The sequence below is a fragment of the Pezoporus flaviventris genome, unplaced genomic scaffold (assembly GCF_033815535.1).
Source record: "Pezoporus flaviventris isolate CSIRO_AGI_PZ_B2104156 unplaced genomic scaffold, CSIRO_AGI_Pfla_v1 ptg000078l, whole genome shotgun sequence".
NCBI lineage: Eukaryota > Metazoa > Chordata > Aves > Psittaciformes > Psittacidae > Pezoporus > Pezoporus flaviventris.
In genome coordinates, this window is record NW_026892626.1 from 9371845 (window position 1) to 9392678 (window position 20834).

Below are 20834 nucleotides of genomic sequence, written 5' to 3' on the forward strand. Positions count from 1 at the left end.
GAAGCAGGAGAGTCATGGGGAATAAAGCACATAATACACCTAAACCACTAAATGGTTTAGGATACCATTACTGAGGGGTTAGTACATGCATAGCAGTGTTACACACAAGGACTTTATCACTGACAGTGGTGGGATCCACCTTGCTTGTGATGGGACATGGTAGCATGCAATAGGAAATGCCATGTGTGTGTTTGATTCTACTTACATAAATTAAACCTGAGAAGTATCTCTCCCTTAGATTGTGCAGCACTGAAGCTTCATTGAGGCAAGTCAGCTCTGCCATGTCCTCTACTTTGGAGAACTTTGGAGGGTTCATCTTCTGGATGTCATCCTTGCTCAGTGTCACTTTCTTTCCATTTTCTGCTAGTTCAACTGTCACCTCATCCCCTTTCTCTTCTTTAATACTTGCTGCTTCAAATCCATGTTTCTCTGATGGAATCCAAACCAGTTTCTTTGCTGACCAGTCAGCCTGGGCAAGTGGGTTGTTAGTGAAGTTTTTGTCCACAAAGAGGAATTTCTCATCGTCACTGAGAGCTTTTTGAGCCATTTTGACTCAGTAGACACCTGTTGAGGAAACAAAATATTCTGTTGTAAAAAGAGGCAAATGTGGAGATGTCCCAGGCAAAACACGTATGTCAAATCTGTCATGAGCTAGATCCAAAGCACCACAGGTTCAGATACTTTTGTATGCCAGCTTAGGTACCTTACAGTATCTGTGTTCATATTCCCATGCCTTTGTTATTGTGTCTGAAATCGCAATCTACATGGCGCTAAATCAAATGAGGACACCTGGGCTTATATGTTGTACTGAAGATCAGAGAGAAAAGTAAGGCCTAACTAATGTCTGTGGAATGAGACACTCAGAACTGCACCAAGACTACCAGCTGAAGAGCTTTGTGCATCCTCCTGTCTTGCCAATCACAAAGTTAAATGAATTCAGATGCATGCAAAATTTCTCATCACCCAAATACTATTCAATGTCTAGTGAAATACCAATGTAATAACGAAATACTCGGTGGAAGAGCAGTTCCCAGGCTATGCTCCAGAAAAGACAGATATAAGCTGTTCTTGCAAAGGACTATTTCCAATCGCTTTAATACCATTTAATTTGGAGAAAAATAAGATTAAGAAAAGATCAAAAGAAAAAACAAGGGAAAAGTACTGCTGGTGAAGGAGGATTAATTTAGTTATCTCCTTCAAATAGTGGGAGCTGATCATTTCTGAAGAGTGAACATCTACCACATGAGAGAGAGAAGACATAAAACAAGCCTGGAAACTGCATCAGCTGTTAGATACTCTGAACCATGATGCTCAGCTTGGAAGGGTGATGCATCTGCATCATGCAGTTGCACATGCATAAAACAGCATCTTGCAGTCACACTTGGGTAAAGTAGCCTGACGTATCTGCTCCAGGAAAGTTCTGTCTTTTTTGCACCATATTTGAGAGGGAAGAAGCGGCTTCTCTCCTGCTCTGGCCATTGGCAGTTAGGATGTAGCTGCAAGATGTGGGCTGGTAATGCTAGGACATTCGTAAGTGTTCTGCTCTGCCCTATGGGGATGACAGCTGCAAATGAGCAAAGGAATAAAAACGGGACTACTTGTGGTTTGCTACAGGGCAGAAGAGTGGTGCTGATCAGAAAACCTGCCATGCAGAGGAGTAGAGAAGGGAGCTGGGCAGGAGCTGCAGTGGGGAGCAGGGAAGTGTGCATGCCCAAGAAAAACATCTCTGGGAGACAGAGGCTGTTTCATTTCCTTATTGAGAATGAAATTAATATTTGCAGCATTCAAACAAACATGAACCTTGAGGGAGCTCAGAGAGCTGACTGCTAAAGATGTCAGCAATCAACCCATAAGCAGAAGGGTATTTGTAAAGACCAAGCTATGTGGTATGCAGCCAAATGGACACCCTGTTCTTGGGGAGTATCAGAGATTGGTTTCCAAATATTCCTCCCTGAAGCCTTCCCACAGATTAATGTTTTTTTGCAAGGTTACACTGTGTGAGGGGTCTGGTAGAGAAGCACAGATCGTGCAGAAGGTGACATAAAGCTTAAAAACAAAACTAGGATTTTAGAGGCACCTAAGAGAGTTAGATGATATCCCACCGGAACTCAGTGGAAATTAGATGCCCCAGCTCCTCAAACTCCCTTGGCAATTCTCCCAGCTGAAGAAAGAACGTCTCTCCTCTAAATGTGCTTGTTCTAGAGACACCGGCCTTGCCTGGAAATCCCCAGCAGGAGGATTTACCCAAATCATCTGTGCACATGCAGTGTGTTTGGTGGTATGGGTGAACGAACATAAGGGAGACCCTGACAGCTGGGATCTGTGATTGCTGCTGGCCTGTGCACAGTGTTCCCTGCCATAAGGTCCCTGCGAGGGAGCTCTGAAGCATGTGGCCCCTCACTTGCTCCCAGAGGGTTCTTGAAAGAGAGCTGCAAGAGGAAACTATTTGACTTCTGTGTGGATTAAGGCAGAAAATGTTCCCTCGTTGCCAAGAGGGCTGGTAGAGCTGCACAGTTCCAATAATGGAGATGGTATTCTCTCCAGCTGAGCTTTCCAGCTGGCGGCTGCAGGGTGAAGCCGCCCGGACAGGGGAATGAAGGGAGCACTGCCCCACCACTATGCCTGTGGCTCCAGGAGCGTGGTGCTCACAGACCAGCAAGCGGGAGCCTGCTGTATCCTCTCTCCTCCCACTGCGGTGGCAATGGGCAAGGCATGTTGTCCACCCTGCTGCCCCAGCAGTGTGGGAGGAACAGCTGCAGCAATGGAGCGGGAGGATTTCAGTTCATCCTAGGCCCAGCAGAGAGCTATCTGGTCATCCTGAAGCATCAGGAAGGTTGGCTCATGCTGTTCATGGCTAAATGCCAAGGGACAGCACATTCAAATCAGTAGGAATTTGGTACTGCTTTCAGAAACACCAAAAACTGGACTGAACTGCAAAGCTGAATTTCACACTCAAATCCTCCTACTTTGAGGCTGCCCACAAACAATGATGGTGGAAATCAAACTGCTGACTCATCCTCACAATCTACCTCAAAAACTCAGCTGAAGGTAAAACGGTTGTTCTGCTACAAAGCACATCACCAGTGGGACAGTTCAGAAGTTCTTAGCTATTTTGCTGCCCAAAGACCAAGGAAAGGTTCCTTTCCTTGTTACATGTTTAGTCAAAAACATCTTCCACAGATTACAGAGTGAAATGAAGAGCTGGTCTGTCTGTATCCTGCTATGTTCTCCTACCTCCTGCATGAAAAACTTTCTGCACCTTATTGTTTAAATTCAGTCTTTCAGAGAGTGAGGTGAGGTTGGAAGGTGAAAGAGGTGGCATGAACTGCAGAGCTTGGAAATACAGGCTTTTATCGCCTAGATCTAAGCACTATGTTTGACTAGTTTAAACGTGATAAGAATAGACCCCCTCCAAGGAGTAGGGAATAGACAGTCTGAGCTGGATCTCATAACTTCTCTGAAACACAATGAGGAGAAGCATGGATTTGTGTAAAAGGAACTTCTCATGACTGATTTTCTGGAATTGGAGGATAAAGTTTGAGCAGCAGCTGAGTACCACTGTAACAAAAAAGGAAAAGGAGTTATGAAGTGTGGATTAACGAATGTTATTAGTTTAACAGATTGAATGAAAAATAATTAATGCATGTTAATAATAAAGGAAGGTTTCTGAAATCAACTAGATTTGCCTTAGTGGGGTGCTGTGCACTGAACCAGTGAGCTGCTGAAGCTTTCTGACTAAAACTTGGAAATAAACTTTTAGATCCATCTCTGATCGAGACTGAACTGCACTGGTTCAGCATATGACTGATATTGAGGAGACAGGCAAAGGGGAAAGATTCATTATTGCTTATTGAGAACATTCCCTGAGACGGCAAAATTTACCCCTTAGCCAGTTCCTGGGTTTTACCTATAGAGCTTGTGAAGATAAACAGAGATCAGTATTATCTGTGCAAAAGTTGGTAAGAGGTTCTCATCCATTCAGCTCTGGGGCCTCCAACACAAGAGGGATATGGAGCTTCTCAAGTGAGTCCAGAGGAGGCCATGAAGGTGTTCAGGGGGCTGGAGCACATCTCCCATGCAGACAGGCTGAGAGAGTTGGGCTTGTTCAGCCTGGAGAAGAGAAGGCTCAGGGGAGAACTTACAGCAGTCTTCAAATACTTAAATGGGGCCTGCAAGAAATCTGTCCTGTAGTGACAGGACAAAGGGGAATGGCTTTAAACTGACAGAGGGGAGATCACCTCATTAGGAAAAAATTCTTCCCTGTGAGGGTGCTGAGGCACTGGCACAGGTTGCCCAGAGAAGCTCTGACTGCCCCGTCCTTGGCAGTGTTTAAGGCCACATTGGACGGGGCTTGGAGCAACATGCTCCAGTGGAAGGTGTTCCTGCTTGTGGCAGGGAGGTTGGAACTGGATGAGCTTTAAGGTCCCTTCCAACCCAAACCATTCTGTGATTCTTTTAGATGATAGCCCACATCATGTACCAGGGTAAATACTTTTATACTCAGAGGTGAGCTATTCTGAGGAAGGGAGGAGGAAAAGGAGAAAAAGTGATCGCAAAAATACTACTGATACGAAGTTTCTTGCCTTAGAAACTTGCCAAATTACACCAAACTGGATCCGTCTGTCACACTTGTCTAAACCCCAAATGTGCACATATACATGGGCATGCGTACTTCCACAGCTTATTTTCTATTCCTACTTCTGCTGTGCCACTGCAGATACATCAGGCTGACCATCACTGTCTTTTCTCTTATGTTGGTAGCAGAAGTTGAATGCTGTCTTTACAATCAGTTTATCCTGAGTATATTATTTCAAGGGCAAAGTACAAATATCTCCAGGAAGTGCGCTTTAATTAAAAGGTTATTGGCCAAGCAGAATTGCCTTCTAGGTCAGAGCTTAGAGGGACTGCTTATCTTCAAAGCAGACGATAAAGGATACTTCTGCCTTCCTCTGCAGGATGGAGAGGATGTGCAATATCAAAGCTTATCACAGCCCTACAGGGAATAATTCTCAGAACAGAGGACCATATAACCAAGTATGTGAATTAAGTTCAGAAACGAAGTCCCGCTCTCCTAGGTGGTTTCTGATGGAAGCATGTAGCAGCCACTTGCTGCTTGACTCAAACTGCACTTCTTGACTATGTCCTTTCCAGGTTGCTCATCTTCTACTTTCCCAGTAATTAACCGAATTACCAAACTGAGCATTGCTTGAAAAGAAAGAAAATCTAGAGGTGAGCCCTAATCTTGTGATTTTTTGGAAACTGGTTCCGAGCACAGTTAGCTTTGTTACGAGCACTGTTATCAGTCCCTTCTGGCCTTTCACCTCTCCCTCTGGTCACCAGGACCACCCCTCAAATGCTTACTTTCATCATGGACACATTCATCTGACAGTGGAGGTATCAACAGGACTAGTTTATGGTTGTTCAACCACGAAAGAGGGCAACTCTGTATTTAAAGAAAGAACATTTTCAGTAATTTCACAGGGCTGGTTTTTGTGGGGTTTTGTGTCTGGTTTGTTTTTGTTTTTTTTTTTTTTTTTGTTGTTGTTGTTGTTTGTTTTGTTTTTGTTTTTTTTTTTTTGTTTGGCTTTTTCTTGATGCATTTTCCATGTACTTTAATCAAATTGCCTGCAAGTGCCTCAGTCTCCTATGAGGTCTCTGTTAATGCAGGTTACTACATAACTCTGATTGAACTCTTGATAGCTCTTTTAATACTCCAAAGAGACTGGCCAGGGTTATTACCTATGTTAGTAATTGCAAAAATTAGAAAAGAAGGAAAAAAAGACTTGAATTGCATCACATGGAGATAAAAGGGATCTATCTGGAAAATGACAGCTGTTTCAAATACCCCCCAATGTTACTCTATTAAGTGAATCAGATTCTGCATGGTCATTAGAATTCATAAATATTCCATATTTTTGAGTAGACTTTGAACAAGTTTGAAAGTTATCTCTGGCTCTTGGCTTCTTCTAAAATTAATACACTTAAAAGAAAAGCCAACTGATTTGCAACTAATAAGTCCCAGTGAATTATAAAGAGCCGGGATCCTCTGCATACATCCATGCATGCTACCATATATGGTGATGTTCTTCTCAATACTTGCTGTTCTGCAAAAATGTAATGATAACACATTCAAAACAAATACCTTTTAGGGACTAGTGTGTCAATGGCAAATGAGATAATAAAAATCATTGTTTACATCTGAGCAAATCAGCCCATGGTACTGCTCCGGCTGTAAGTGACTACTTAATCAAGTGCTTTGCTCTCTGGGGTTCATCGTTTCAGCCTTTGAATCGGTGACTTGAGGACCCATGAACTTTAGGAGTTCAGTGCATCGGTCCATCCAGAGAGTCTTGTTGCAGGCTGCCTGACAGGGCAAAGCTTTGAGTGAAAGAGAAGGTAGGCTTGTTTTTAAGCTAGTGTACTTTAGAAAAGGTTTTACTGAGACTTATGTGTTAGATAATAATGACAACCCTTCTGATTTCCCTTGTATTTAAAATATCTCGGGTTGCTTCTTACTTTTGCACACACATGCCTCTCCCATACATATCAGCATTTACATAGGTGTGCATGCACACATACACACACAGAAACGTATTTAGGTGTGCGAAAGAAGCAACAAGTTCTGGGATGATACTGAAGCTGCTTTCTGTGCTGCCATCTACTGTCCTCTTAACTTACGGTATTTTGTTAAAAGTTTGTTGCCTTATTTTCCCTTTAAAAACAACAGGCATGTCACATTTGAAATAACTCGAACTACTGTAGTTCAATGAATTAACAGATCAGCTTTGCTTAAGCTTTATTCCCAGCATATTAAAAACATACATATGTAATCCTAAGGCATTTTTGTAAAAATGTTTCCATTTTCTCTTTTCATTTTTGAGCATTTTCCCTGTTTAAAGAACAAGTAATGGGCAAAGAAATTATTTTATTTCATTATACTTTCTTTAAACAGCATGGGAAGTGCACTAAGTTCCATCCTAAGGACTGAAATGTAGAAATACTTAAAGATCAGCAGCTCAGGCTGCCAGGTTTCTTCATTACCAAATGCACGTGTGATGATTAATTGCAGAGGATACCTGCTCCATCCAGTAGCGCACAGCACCTTGCAGGCTGTGCTGCTACTGCCTTGGAGCACAGCTTGTGCTCTTGCAGCCAGTGTCTTGAAGGCTCGATTCAGCAATAGCAGTGTTAGAAGTGACTAAGGCTAGGACATCTGTGCATGCTTTCAAACGTGCGTGGTCCCTAACGCGTTTTAAACAGAACCCATCAGAAATACACAAGTCAGGATAAACCATTTGATCATGTCTGTTCCCATTTTCAATTTCTATGCTATTTGCACATTAATTCACTGAATCTATTTTCAAAGTAGCATAATAACCAGCTTGCTAAAGTGCGCATTAAGCCCCCAGCCCCATCCCAGCAGAGATTTCTGGCCCCTGCAGTACTTACAAGCTTCCAATTAGGGGAGCAGAGAGTGAATTGGAGAGTCGGGAACCTGTACAGCCACCAGCCGGGACAGTCCAAGTCCTCACTGCCTTTGCAGCCTCCCTATATAGAGGAGGAGAATCTTGTCAATGGGGAGGGGCCCTGGAAACCACGTCCTGCTGGAAAATCCTCTAGGTACCTGGGTTAAAAAAGGCAGCCTGAGCCAAGTACCTCATTCCCAGCAGGGCCTAACCCTGGGCTGCTGCCCCTGCCCCAAGCCACTTTTTAGGGAAGCAGGCTGGTTCTGGCTTTCAGGAAGGCATGGAAGGGGTGCCCCTAACTCACAAGTTTAGAGGTTTTTCTTTTTCCTAGGGTGAAGCTGTTCAGCCGAGCCAATGGGCCTTTAACTCCTTCCTGCCTTGGCAGCATCCTCACCCTGGTGTGGCCCCCTGCCTAGAAGGACAAAGGGTAGGTCATGATCCTGCACACTACAGGTTTCCCACCCATGACAATGTGCTTTTTTGGAGCTAAGATTAATCCCTGAGTTCAGGGGATGCTTGGGAGGGGAGGGTTATTCCCAGTGTAGCAGGGATGCGTGGGTGGAGGTTGCCCTGGGTCTCTGTGTGTTTATGTGACATCTGGAGCCTAGGGCTGGTTTAAGCCTCCTTTGCCCCTGGGGAACTAGAGGGTTGTTTCCCACCTCCCCAGGAGGATTTTTCAGTTTCTTTCACAATCCAGTGCAGAGCTCAGCTCTTGAGAAAGGACTGTAAATACTTTATCATATATAAGAAATACCTCCCTCTGTCCATAAAAGGAAGAAGAGAAGTGATAAATAGCTGAGGGGAACAGTCCCCAGGATACAGTGGAAAGAACAGGCAGCAGGCACTGTGAGCTGGGGGAGAGAGGAGGATAGGGGAGCCAGCCCTGCAAGGGTTAGGGAGTGATCTGGTCCTTGTCAAACCTTTCTCACATCCCCAAACCTTCAGTCCCCAGCTGTCCCCCCTCCTTCCCGTGCTAGTAGCCAACAGCCTTGTGCAGTAGGACCTGTGGATGGAGACATCCCAAAAAGGGAAAGCTAGGATCCTCTAGGAACTCCCATCAATGTGCCAAATACAAAATACCGAAACAACCCTCTCTCTGCAACAGACTAAATATGGTGTATGCCCAAAGGATCAGAGCGCAGTCCTGGGTGAAATAATTTCTCTTGACATGAATAGCCCCGTCTTCTCTGGAAAATAAACCCTCCTGAGGAAGATGGATAAGGATCATAGAATAGATAGGATTGGAAAGGACCTTAAGATCATGTAGTTCCAACCCCTGCAGACCATGTCACCCAAGGCTCTGTCCAACCTGGCCTTGAACACTCATGTTGGTCTCTGTCCTAAAAAAAATACCTCTGAGGGGAGGCTGGGCTGAAAACCTCTGCTGCGACTTTGTCAAAGTACCAGCACTTGCAGGTATGATGGACCTGTAGCCCCTTCCTCCAGCTTTGGCCAGTGGTAAACAAATTTGGGCAAAGAGAAGAGAGGGGAAGAGCGTCAGGGTTTTTACCTACGTCATTTCAGAAATGTCAGGTACAGACTCATGTTCAGGTCTTAGCTGAACACAGTCACACAATCCCAGCAGTTGCAGTCTGTCCTTCCAGATGGAGGGTCAGTGCCCACTGAGGTGCGGACACTGCAAAGCCCTCCCAGGGCCTGAAAGGCAGCAGTGTCATATCAGACTCGTGCACGTGTGACTGTGCTGGAGCAAAGCCAAGGGAAATGATCGCCAGGACGTAAACCCAAGAAACTCGCCCTTGTTAGCAGGAAACTCCTCACAGGGTAGTCCACCCTGTTTTTATTTTTATTTCAGTTTCTCAGTTGCAAACGTAGCTTTTAAATAGGAATATAAGTACTATGAAATAATGAAATGCAACAGGATCCTCTGTAAATTACAATCATTTTAACATTCATCAAAGTTATCCTAAAAAGTTCCTTTTAAACCCATGCAATGGTTTTGCAAAACCAGACACATTTTAATAGTAGCTTAAAAAGGAGTGGAAATTATCCTGGCTGGTCTGCAGGGCGCTGCATGTGCACGTGCAGGCTTGCTGCCTGAGGAGTGTGTTTAACAGAGGCAGCGGTGGAGGGTGATATATGACGTGACATTAAACGGAGCTGGAGAGCCTAAGAAATATTACTGCTGGAACTGAAATGGTTGTGCTCTGGAGCCATGTGGGGCAGGAACTGATCAAGTGTAAAAGTGGTCTCCAAACTTCACTTAGAAGTTGATGTAAGAATCTACTAATATAGTAGCCCAGATGGAGTTCCCTAATTGTGGTTTGGGTTTTCTTTAAAATAAAGTTGTTTCACAGTTATAGCTGTGAATTTCCAGTGAAGAATGCCTTTGTGGCAGAAAATTCACTTTATTTAAACCCTCTGCTTTATTTGTTACAACCACTTGTCTAGAAAAAATATTGAGCAGCTTTTAAATATCTCCTTGATGTATTTGCACTGTAAATACTGTACTTGGGGAAAAACCTAGGGGAATCGATCAGGAAAGAAATGAACTTTCAGCGGCACTACTACAGTGTAACCTGAATACAACGGAAGGAAAAAAGCAAAGCACGGATGGAGATGATAATTTGTTAAATAATGTGTGTCAGGTAAGAACTTTTTAAATGTTTTTACCTAAGTTTACCAACCACACTTCTCTAAGCTGACAAATGTAATTGGAACTGACAAGCACCCCGGTGGGTTACCGCCTGTGTTAAGCTGCTCTCTTGCAACAGGAGGGGCAGTCTGTGTCCAAACTAGAACAATTCATCATGAGAGTACTCTAACGAGGTAAAATACTCACCATCATTTAATATTCAGCTTTGTGGTTAATGCTGGCTGCAGGTCAAGTGAAGTATGTGAAGCACACAGGTCAGTTCTGAATCAATTGGACACCAGCTGCTACTGAAAGGGTGTCTTTGCAAGTGTGAGCAAGTATTTGGGTTTATTTTTTCCTAATCACCCAATGATAATCACTCCTCCGGAAAACTGATCAGCTGACACCAAGATTCAGCTTGATACAAAGGGTGCTCAGGAAGGAAAGCGTAACTGAGTCCCTGGAGCGTGTTGATAAAAGTTTAGACAAAAATTTCCCTTGTGCATGACAGAAACTAATACCTCTGGAGTCCATAGACGGTTTCTTCTGGTTCTAGGGGAGAGCAGAAATTTGGTTTTAAAGATTTTGTTTTTTAATCTTCTAAATTCTTCCAAAGTGCTTTCCAGCTCTGATAACCACACCAAACTTCACTGGCTCCTTGTCGCCTTCACTTGTGACACCATGCTTGGACAACGAACAGCCTTTTTTAACGTAGTTCCTCTGTAACAGTCTGAGCTAGTGTTCTATCTCAAAAAAAAACCCCTCAGAAATGCATTTTGCTCATCAAAGTCCCCAAACTTCTACATGCTTATATATATTTTCTTTTTTCCTTTCACTTTCTGATGTCAGTAGAAGGACCAAGGGCAGTTAATGCAAGACATCACAGTCTGTAATGAAGCTAGATGGAGTTTCTTTGATTATTGGAGGAAACAATTTTTGTGCATGCTCACCTACATGGCAATTTTGTCTAAAACCTGAACCTGTGACTCTAGGATTGTGAATTATTTTCCTCTAAATACTGATCTCACTTAGCTCAAACTTTTAAGGAATTAGTTTTTGGGAAGTGTGAATGCTGCAAAGGCCTTGGAATTCATCTGTTAGAGAGTAAGCAGGCTGACATTAATAGGATGTGCCACATCTGCATCTTGAAAGATGCTCTCGTATTTCATGTGCTGTCAGGATAAATGCTAGACCATTAATAATGTGATTAGACCAATGTATTTTCATAGAAATATTTCAAAGCTTTGTTGTACAAATAAATATTAGGGAAATACACTTTAGTTTAATTGGCTTGTACAATGGCTATACTTTAAAACAAGAGATTGTCCCAAATGCTCAAATCTGGGCTCTGAGGGTATTAAGAGGATTAGATGAAGCACGTTGCACCAAGAGCAAACAGGCCAGCTTCCACCCACCATCCCAGCTCAGGATCCTGACAAGGAGCTGAAGAAACCATCCCCTAAGAAAATAGTGCTGAAATTCCCTTAAATAGAATTCTCCTCTGATTACAGCTATTCCTTCCCCCCAAAGCTTAGTAAGTACACTCTTGTAACAGCCTCTGCTGTCATGGCTGTGGAGACCACGAGCCTGTAAGTCTGCTGAGCTGTGTGCTTGGGAAAGGCAAGTACCCAATAGGGCTTTGCCTTACTCAGCCAGAACAAAAATTGTATTTAACTTCCACCATGAAAAATCCATTTCCCAGGGAGCTCCATGACACCTGGTCAGCTTCTGTATGATCTGCGGTGGGAAGACAGAAAGCAGATGCAATGGCTTGGGTTACACTGGAGGATTTGCATCATAGAACGCTAGAGCTTCTGTGTTTCCCAGAGCTTTTCTCCTTGCCCTTGAAGAGAAAATTCAGATACGTAACAATTTCATCCACTGGTTTATGGAGAAACAGGGATCTAGCAGTTAACCTCTGGAAACGCGAAGTTAAAAATTCAGGGATTTCTGTGGCCAGGGAATCGTACCTGCATTGTTTCAAAGCTCACTTTCGCAACTTTTCGTAGAGGCACTTTTAGCACATTTAAAAATGAAGGTAATTCACAAATAACACCTTAGAAGACCATTTTTCTACTGTATTTATAGGTAGAGAAACTGAGAGATCAGTGGTTGTGAATATTAGCACTGATGTGGTAGGAAAGACTGAGTAATGAGGTAGAGTCCCACAGTGGTAGTTTCCACATGGATGGCTCTTCAGCCAAGTGGCTGAACCTGACAATGGTGCCAACACATTTGCACAGAGCAAACACTGAGGGCACAGAGACAAATTTGCTTGTCTGACCCAGTGGTCAATTCTAATTGACAGAAAGCTACAAGACTTAAAAGATGGATCTGACTGAGGTGGATTTGCAAGCACATGTCCTCCCCTCCTGGCAAGAGGCCTGAGATACTTACGTATCAGGAAATGGGGAGCTAGCAGTATTGCCAGTCACACAGAGAGGGTGAACTCACTACTGAGGCTTCAAGTGGATAAAACGCAACACTTCCTTTCGGCATATAGCTCGTCTGCAGTTTCACATCACAGTAGAGGCTAGGCTGCTTCACAAATAAAAAAAAACACCTGTAACACCAACTGGGTCTGATCAAGATAAAAGCAAAACTCTGAGGTGTGTACAACCTGGGGTCCTTTCACTTAAACTCACAAACTGCATGTCCTCTTAACTCTCTTTATTTCCCACTTACTGTACCATTTGTATAACAGTTAAGATTTTTAAGAATGCAACCCTAAAATATATTTATACAAAACTCCTCTCAGTATCATTTGATGCATTAAAGTCTATACATTTTGTTAAAATAAGTAGCTAACCTGTTATTTCTGACATACCCCTATAAGTTTGGCTTTTAAAATAAATGCCCATTTCAAAACCTGTAAACACCTCAGCTAAAAAAAGTTCTGGTAATCAGCAATCTGTTATCAACTTTATTTTTAGCTTTGCCTGAGTTTCAGGTCTTTTGGGGAAAAACCACGTTTCTACCCTTCCTTGTGTAAGTGTTACACAGCTTATAGCAACTCCAGATGGAAAAGACTTACACTCATGTGTTTGTTGGCATGAAGATAAATATAGTGTGCATTCTGGAGAACTAAAACTATCTATTCCTCTAAAGTACTTTAATTTTCTATTCAACTTTTTTTTCCCATACTTACCTGAAAGTAGCAGTTTCCCCTTTTAAAAGAGTGATTCAGATATTTAGGTTGAACACTTTAAAAATTCCACACTGAATAGAACAGAAAAAATTTATTCAGAAACACAAACACACAAACAAAGTGCAGAAGTGTTAAGTTGTCGCATACATTTTTATAAGGCAAACCTGTTTTTATAAAGTATATTGTTAGACTAAATTCTAGAGACAGGCATCACTAATCTAACTTCTTATACAGTTTTGCTTGTATCAGCACTGGAGAAAGAGCCTTTGCTAGCATTTTTTTAATGGACAGTATGTATGACAAAGTCATCCTGTCTCATTGGTAGATTTAACAAGCTGAAGTGGTCCCACTGGATAGATTGGTGAAATGGATGTGAAGAAGAATTTCCTAAATGAACTCTTACAGGACTTTACATGAGAAATTAGCATACAAAAGATATCACTTGTTCATACTTCGTGTAACAAGGGGCTCTTCGATGCTTGTGCCAGCTGTCCTTCCTGGCTCTGGAATTCTATCTGAAAATGAAACACACATACTGTCATGCAGCTGGAAATCTAAACGTATAAATGTTATTTTCTATTATTATCAACTTTGATACAGAATATCATCATGGGAAACTGGTGACTTTACAAAAAAAATGCTTCCATGCAACTATATGAGGTAAGAGCTTTGCATCACTAAAGGTTAGATTCCAGACAACTGCCAACCTGGCTACAGTGAATGAAGTAACAGAAACACCAGAGTCCATGTGTTTTATCAGGATTCCTGGTCTGTTGGGATATTCATTCAACTACATAAGCAAACAACTTCTAGTATGTAAAGCAAGTTGGCGTTATGTATGAGACTTGGTGGGTTAAGTTTATGAATGGATAGATTACCTGAATATGGAGCCTAATTAAAATATATATTTAGTATTTTAAGCCCACCGCTTTTAGGTCTCTGCTGACATATTCCACAAACACATGCAGAAAGGAGTTTTCAGACTATAGCTACTTAAAGGTTAAAAGCCTTAAAGCTGCCGTTTAGTTCAAAAAGCAATATGCTGTCATGTCTTACGATTAATCCTGAGTTTTGTAACTAACTCTGAACTAAATCCCCACATGAAATTATACTGGAGTCAACAGGGGAAGGTGACCCTGCGCAGAGTCAGTTTCAGAACTGAGGTACAAAGGTATACTTTAGAAACAGTTCTTCTATACACTGAGTTTAAAAACCAAAATAATTTAGAAATTTCTGATACAAATAATTATTTCTAACAAAGAAACAATTCGTAACAGCTTTGGTATTGAAATTTCCTTTCCTCAGCCCCTCTTCTGGCAGGAGGGAAACAACATTGTCGCAATTAACTGTTAAGAAAAGGTGTTTAGTACTTCTCTCACACTTTTTAGATGACAGCAATACCTCAGGCCTCGTACTTTTCAAATTTTTGGATACAAAATAAATAGTTGATAGTACTAAGGCAACAGTACTAAATTCTCAAAAAGTGACAGGCCAAGCCGACTCTGAAGGAAAAACCTGGACCAACAATCCCTTTCATTCTGTAGCTTAAGCATTACTAACTGTAACCAATCAAAACGCAGACCAGAAAAGCAAAATTAAGATTTAGCAGTGCTCTGCCATAGAGCAATAAACTCGGAGCTTAAGCTTCTGCAGTCAAAGGGATGTGAATTATGTCCTCAGCAAAGGTTTATGCCCATATGCAGAATTGACAGCTGAAGTTTAAGCACTTCCTACAGAAATCAGTTAATTTAGAGCAGATAAAAAACAAAGAGATACACCCACTGTTTAATGTATTTTGCTGAGAATTAAGTTCTTGTATTAAATTCCCAGTGTAGTAAGACAGTCTCTAGCTGACCCACTCCAGATATGTAATGCTGTAAGGGACTACAATTTGGCCAGTTTAACTTTTAGGGAAATGGCAAAGCAATCTGGTGGATGACCTTTCTGATCCTGAGAACTGGAACATTAATATTTTCTGGTCTTTACCAACAATGGCAGAGCAGTAAACCTTGTCTGTAAAAGCATACAGGTTACGACAGATATTCTACCATCTAAAAATCAGAATAGCACTGCTGTTTGTTTTAAATGAGCTCTCCAACAGTCCAAAAGTCTTAACAGAATAAAGCTAAACAGTTAGGGTTTTTTTTTCCCCTTCCCATTAGTATCTAACAAGTAGCTAGCTACAAGTACCACAAGGTAACAGGAGTGTCACAGTCGAAAAATCATATAAACTTGGCTGTCTGCAATACTTTCAAATGTCTGTTTTATAAATAAAATACATTCCCATGTATGAGAAAGTTCTACCACTGATACATCTGAAGGCCAGTCAAGCACTTCCAAGGCCAACTGGCATACCATTAGCATACCAGCAGAGAGCTGGTGTAAGCTGGTCACTTATTTGAACAAAGGCACATATAAAGGGTCTTTCTTAAATGAATACATGAGCAACAGCTATGGTCAGGTCACACAGCTTAATGCTATTTTTGAAGTATAAACATCATTCTGCTGAAGAATTTTTCAAGAGAGATGTCACTGCAAAGCATTTCTTGCACAGAAGAGGAGTTACAGTGTGTTCATCTGCATGTTTATGCTGTTATAAGCATAGGTACCGTACAGAAAATCTGGTCACAAATAAAACTAGCAAAAATGACAGAACACCCACCTTTTTAATTTCTATCAGTAGGTGGTTTGCCAAAGTTCTGCTTTGGATAATTCAGCAAAGTCATTCTTGCGGGGGTATTCTGGTTACTTTCATCTTTACCATCACGTAAGAAATGAGAGAGAATTCCATACAAGAGAGGTCTGTTTAAGAGAGAAAAAACAAAATGAGTCTATGAAATAATGAGCATTAAAAATACACCCTTTCCTCAGACTTCTTGATGTTTACTTCTAGAATATATATGGATGTCTTTACATATGTATATATATGCATACACATATATGTAATTATGCTAAGTATCATTACATAAATCAGCACAGCCCCCCCCAAATATCAGCACACTCTTAAAAAGCTTGCCTTAAGAGACACTCTCAGCTAAACTCCAGACCCCCTGTAGCTGAAGGACCGGACCCTGCCTAGCACAAAAACCCAGATCCACATTCTCGCTTGTGCAGTATGAAGGATCAGGTTTTGCCAGGCACAGACCACCACTGCACAAACTGAACTTGATTCTTCCTTAGCACCTGACAGATTCTGATAGCACAAGCTACAGAGAACACTGACCATGTTTAAAGCTGCTTCAGTACCCTAGTTCATTAATGAAGTTGTACTGAAGCACTATAAATTTGTATCTAATCTAAGACTACAGTAATCTTTTTATTGCTCTACAAAGCAATCCACTGATTTGCAGAGTATATCTGTTTTCTACTTCTGACTGCAGGGAAAACTGTACTGATAAGAGACTTGTGTTTAGGCACGCAAGTACGCTATCTGAAGAAGGCTACAGAGTTAGCAGAATTAAATGGAGCATGTCTGAAAACGGCCCTGTGTTTGACATTGTGAATTTTAATCCAGCATGTTAAAGCAGGCATCTGAATTGGTGAGATCAGTTATATGGGATTTATAATAACCATAAAGAGAAAAATATATGCAAATCAGAATATACTGTGCATTTAAAAATCACTCCTTACACTGATTTTCCATTTGTGCCTTCGACTAAGTTCAGCTCTTTGACAAGAAACTGCCTATCCAAGGACACTTCAGGCTGGCCAGACTCTGGAAAAAATATTAAGACTGTTAAGAAAAATATCATCAATTAACAGAGAAAAAGAACACACCCCCCCCTTTTAGACCATTAATATCTAACAGTATACTATAATTCCAGGGAACTCACTTAAACATTAGTGCTTCATACTTACGTAATTTATGACATATTAAGATTTTTATCTTCACTCTAAAGAAATCTAAGAAAATTATTAAAGAAGGCTTACACTATAATTAGGCAAACAACTCTCTCTAAAGTACTGTTACAAAACAGATTCCATACATTAACTACGGTACAGGCTGCCTTCATTCCCTCAAGGGGGACTGAAATATATCAAATTATTAAATAGTAGTAATTACTGTATCTAAGCACGACTGTAGAACTTCAAATTTCTAATACAGTTAGCAATACCTACAAAGATAAGTAAGGGCAGTACCATGTCAAATTACAGCTCCTCTTTCAGTACTGTAAACAGCTTTCAAATACAGGTATTTTAGCACAGCCAGTAGCAATAGTGCTTAACTGCAGTTGTGGGGAAAAAAAAAAAAAAAATCAATCTATCTTATTCGTACTCTTGTTTAAGCTGAGGACATCTAACAAAGCTTCTGATACATTCTTTATGCATGAATTGCCAGAACTGCTAAAATTCAGACTCTCACCTACTTTATGTACATTTTACTTTAATTTTTTCCTCAAATAAATTTTGTTCATTTGTAGGCTGTTGTTTTGGTTTGTTTTTTCTTTACCAAAATGCCAATGAGATAAGAATATGATATATGATTCAAAAACAGTTAGCAATTTTCCAAGACAAATGGAGAGATTTCAGGAAAGGCATTTTGATTTTGGAGGCTGCTAGCAGGTTTTCTTGTTCTTGCATCAACTACTCTTGCATCAACTACTTTGTCAAAGCATTTACCTCAAGGAAAAGGGGTAAAGAGTGTTCTTTAAAGCAAACGGTATAACTTTGCTTAATGCTGCAAGTAAAACTGTGGAGAGAGTATTTTTATCTTATTTATTTTGAAGAGAAGACAAGACTCTGCAGCTTGGTCCCGCTTATGAATTTCACAGTGCCAGTGGAATTACTCAGCCAAACAGCAGATGTCTGTTAATACACTGATTACAACAAAAATTCAGACCCAGTACCTGCAGTTAAAACATGTGCTGCATTATTATACTTGTTATATTTCAGGTATTCACGTATTAGTTCGTTGATTAAAAAGTTTTCACGAGTCAGCGGTGGACGTGGTTCATTTTGGTCATCCAGTGCCTTAAAAACTTCAGTTCTGATCCTTGCTTTTATTTGTCCAAGTGCACCTTTTCTTTCCAGTGTTTCCTTTAAAGCTATTACCATAAAAAGATCGTTAATATAAAGCCAAGCGTATTCAAGCAGCATTCTTATCACCTACAATAAACATAATTTCGGCATATTCACAGTGAAAGATATCTGCACCTGTGCATACGCCAGCAGGTAACAGCAGGAACGTTACAGATAACTACTGAGCCTTCAAAGAAGCCACAATTATATCTTTTTTTAGTCGTAAACATACGTTTTATCGATTTCAAAAGTGGGATGTAACTGGATCAAGATGTTTGCAACGAGTGAAAACCAAACCAAGATCAACGCTAAGACCAGAGTATTTGAGCGAAGGCTCAGGGACGTTTCTGCTGCGGCTCCACAACGGGCGCTGTGAGGGGACGACGACGTCCATTAGCGCCCGGGGCGACTACGCTACGCACCCGGGGGTACAATGCCTACCCGGCCACCCGGCCGCCCACCCCTTCGTTGTGCCGAGGTGCTTCCATCACAGCCAGGCTTCCCCACCTCTCCAACACCCCCACCTCGCTACCTGCTTTGAGCTGCGCCACCGACGCCATTGCTCAACAGCCGCGCCCAGCACCCAGACGAAACACTTCGGAGTCCACACGTTGCCACTGCGCAGGCGCGGTGCCGGGAGGTGGGAGTGGGCGGGGTGGGCGCGCGTAGCCTGCGGGGCCGGTGGCCCGGAAGGGCTCCCCTCTGTGTGGGGCTGCCCGTGGGAGGGAGCGCCCCGGTGCTGCCGGGATGTCCGCTGGGCAGCGTCAAGCCGGGATAAAATAATGAGTGCCTGTGCGCTGTGGATGAGTTACCCTTCGGTCCTGTCAGCCGCGGAGGGGGGAGCGGGCGGTGTTTTGAGGGTTGTGGTACTTTTTCCTCTCTATAATTACAAACGTCAATGTGCTTTATTTGGAGGGAAAAAAACACCACCCCCCCCCCCCCCCGCCCCCAAACACCAAAAAGGGCTAAAGTGACATCTGGAGAATGAATGAGATTTTCTCCCTGATGTACGGCAGAGGAGTTTTGCATCCGGTCCCTGAAAGATGAACTTCTAATTAAAGGGAATCACCAAAGAGGAGCTTTTAATTAAAAAGACCTGCCAAAATGTAACCGAATACCGGTGTTTCGCAAGTGTGTGAGGATCCCTGGTGTGACTGGAGACATGCGTGTGTGCTTCACGTGGCTGGGGTGAGGCGGCAGCGTTTGTTTTGTGTAAGTATGAAGACTTTCCCAAAGGAAATGCAGCCAATGTGGATGAACAAACGGGATTTGTCATGGTCTGGTTGGAGCAGCCTCCTTGGGCTTGAAGGAAAATGTGAGTCTTAAGCAGTAAACCAGTTAGAGCCTTGAACTGTGGGGTTTGTTTGTTGGGATTTATTTTTGTTTATTTGGTTGGGGTTTTTTACATTTCCTCTCAAAGCAAATATTTATGTTATGAGCTCCCAAGGAATCTCTAATGGAGGGCAATAAATAAAACTAATGAAAAAAGCCTTTAGAGGGAATGGTGAAGTTAATCTGTTCTTTAACACAGCACGAACTTGCAGTGAGTCTGCAGCAGTATGTGCCTCTGCTTTTCCCAAGTCTGCTGCCCAGCTCCCCGGTGCAACTGGTGATGAAGGACTGCTTACCTGACACACAAGTTTTCACAGTCATAATATTTTTCTCTGTATCCTTCTGAAGTTTTCCATGTTGTTGTAGGTCACTGTTCTATTACACCTAACTTCTAGTTGTTGTTTTCCACCCTGTATGAATTTTTCTGCTGTATCACTTCAGCTGTAAGTTTATATTGTGTTTTTGCACACAGAGTATGTGTAAAAGTGTAAGCTCTTAGAGGTTGCATTTTTTTTTCTGTTTTACTGTGTATTAATAATGCTGTTAAAAAGGAAAAGATCTTCCTACAGGGCTACTAAATAATACAAGCAACTGTGGGGTATCTTGTATTATTTGTCAGAGTTACTATTCTTCATATGTGATGCAGAGTAGCCAGGATAAAAAAGTATTCCTTACAGCTGACAGGCAGTAGGGTAACACATGTGGGAGGCTATGATGTAACTTTTACAACAGGTGTGATAGCATTGAGACATCAAAAAGCAACCCACCAAGGTATTTACTATGATTTTAAGATGAATTTAAAGATGAATGCACAAACCAGGACAAATATTCTTAATAAAGATAAGAGGAATCAGATGTCAACATTTAGCTGTTCTCTTACAGTACTATAAAGATTTTAATGCTGTATGAACTAAGGTATGGGTTAAACTGATACGAGCTGTTGCACTTCTGACACCGAATTTGGTTTGATCTTTCTGTAATGATTGTGCTCAGCTCATCAAGGCATACAGAGCCTTGGTGGAGGCTGAACATTGCTGCTGCTCCTCGACTTGACACCCTGGAAATGAGAGATACAGGGGCACAGATCAGTATTGCTGCAGTTGAATGAACAGCTTGGCCACAGCCAGCCACCAGCACAGCTCCAAAACTACAGTGAAGGCATGCAGGCCAGTAAAGCAGCAACCTGTGAGACTATCTTTGTATGTGATTCTTGCATTTTACTTACACATTAGACAAACAAGACCTGTCTCTCTTCCTACAGCTTTGTCTCTTTTGA

At 41.9% G+C, this 20834-nt stretch overlaps 2 protein-coding genes and 1 long non-coding RNA gene across 5 annotated transcripts in view; all 3 read right to left on the reverse strand.

The window, feature by feature from the left end:
- Nucleotides 1–7637, reverse strand: part of MYH11 (myosin heavy chain 11) — a 61689-nt gene extending 54052 nt beyond the window's left edge. The window contains exons 1-2 of one of the 3 annotated variants that reach the window (XM_061473489.1): nucleotides 7450–7635; nucleotides 206–564 (exon numbers count right to left, since the gene is read on the reverse strand). In XM_061473489.1, the coding sequence (XP_061329473.1) occupies nucleotides 206–547 (342 nt within the window). In that variant the 5' untranslated portion in view covers nucleotides 548–564; nucleotides 7450–7635. Of the gene's footprint in view, nucleotides 1–205; nucleotides 565–7449 lie in introns of all 3 variants that reach the window. The other 2 variants (XM_061473490.1, XM_061473491.1) reach the window with 2 other exon arrangements.
- Nucleotides 7638–9848: 2211 nt separating this feature from the next.
- On the reverse strand, nucleotides 9849–11176 carry LOC133279974 (uncharacterized). The gene is made up of 2 exons (XR_009747025.1): nucleotides 10581–11176; nucleotides 9849–10367 (listed from the first exon to the last, which is right to left on the reverse strand). It is a non-coding gene; the product is annotated as an uncharacterized LOC133279974 (long non-coding RNA).
- Nucleotides 11177–13279: 2103 nt separating this feature from the next.
- CEP20 (centrosomal protein 20) lies at nucleotides 13280–18918 on the reverse strand. The gene is made up of 5 exons (XM_061474248.1): nucleotides 18759–18918; nucleotides 18055–18252; nucleotides 16838–16922; nucleotides 15870–16009; nucleotides 13280–13722 (listed from the first exon to the last, which is right to left on the reverse strand). Exons 1-4 carry the CDS (start codon nucleotides 18784–18786, stop codon nucleotides 15874–15876), a joined length of 447 nt encoding a protein of 148 aa, XP_061330232.1. The 5' UTR covers nucleotides 18787–18918; the 3' UTR covers nucleotides 13280–13722; nucleotides 15870–15873.
- Nucleotides 18919–20834: the final 1916 nt, after the last annotated feature.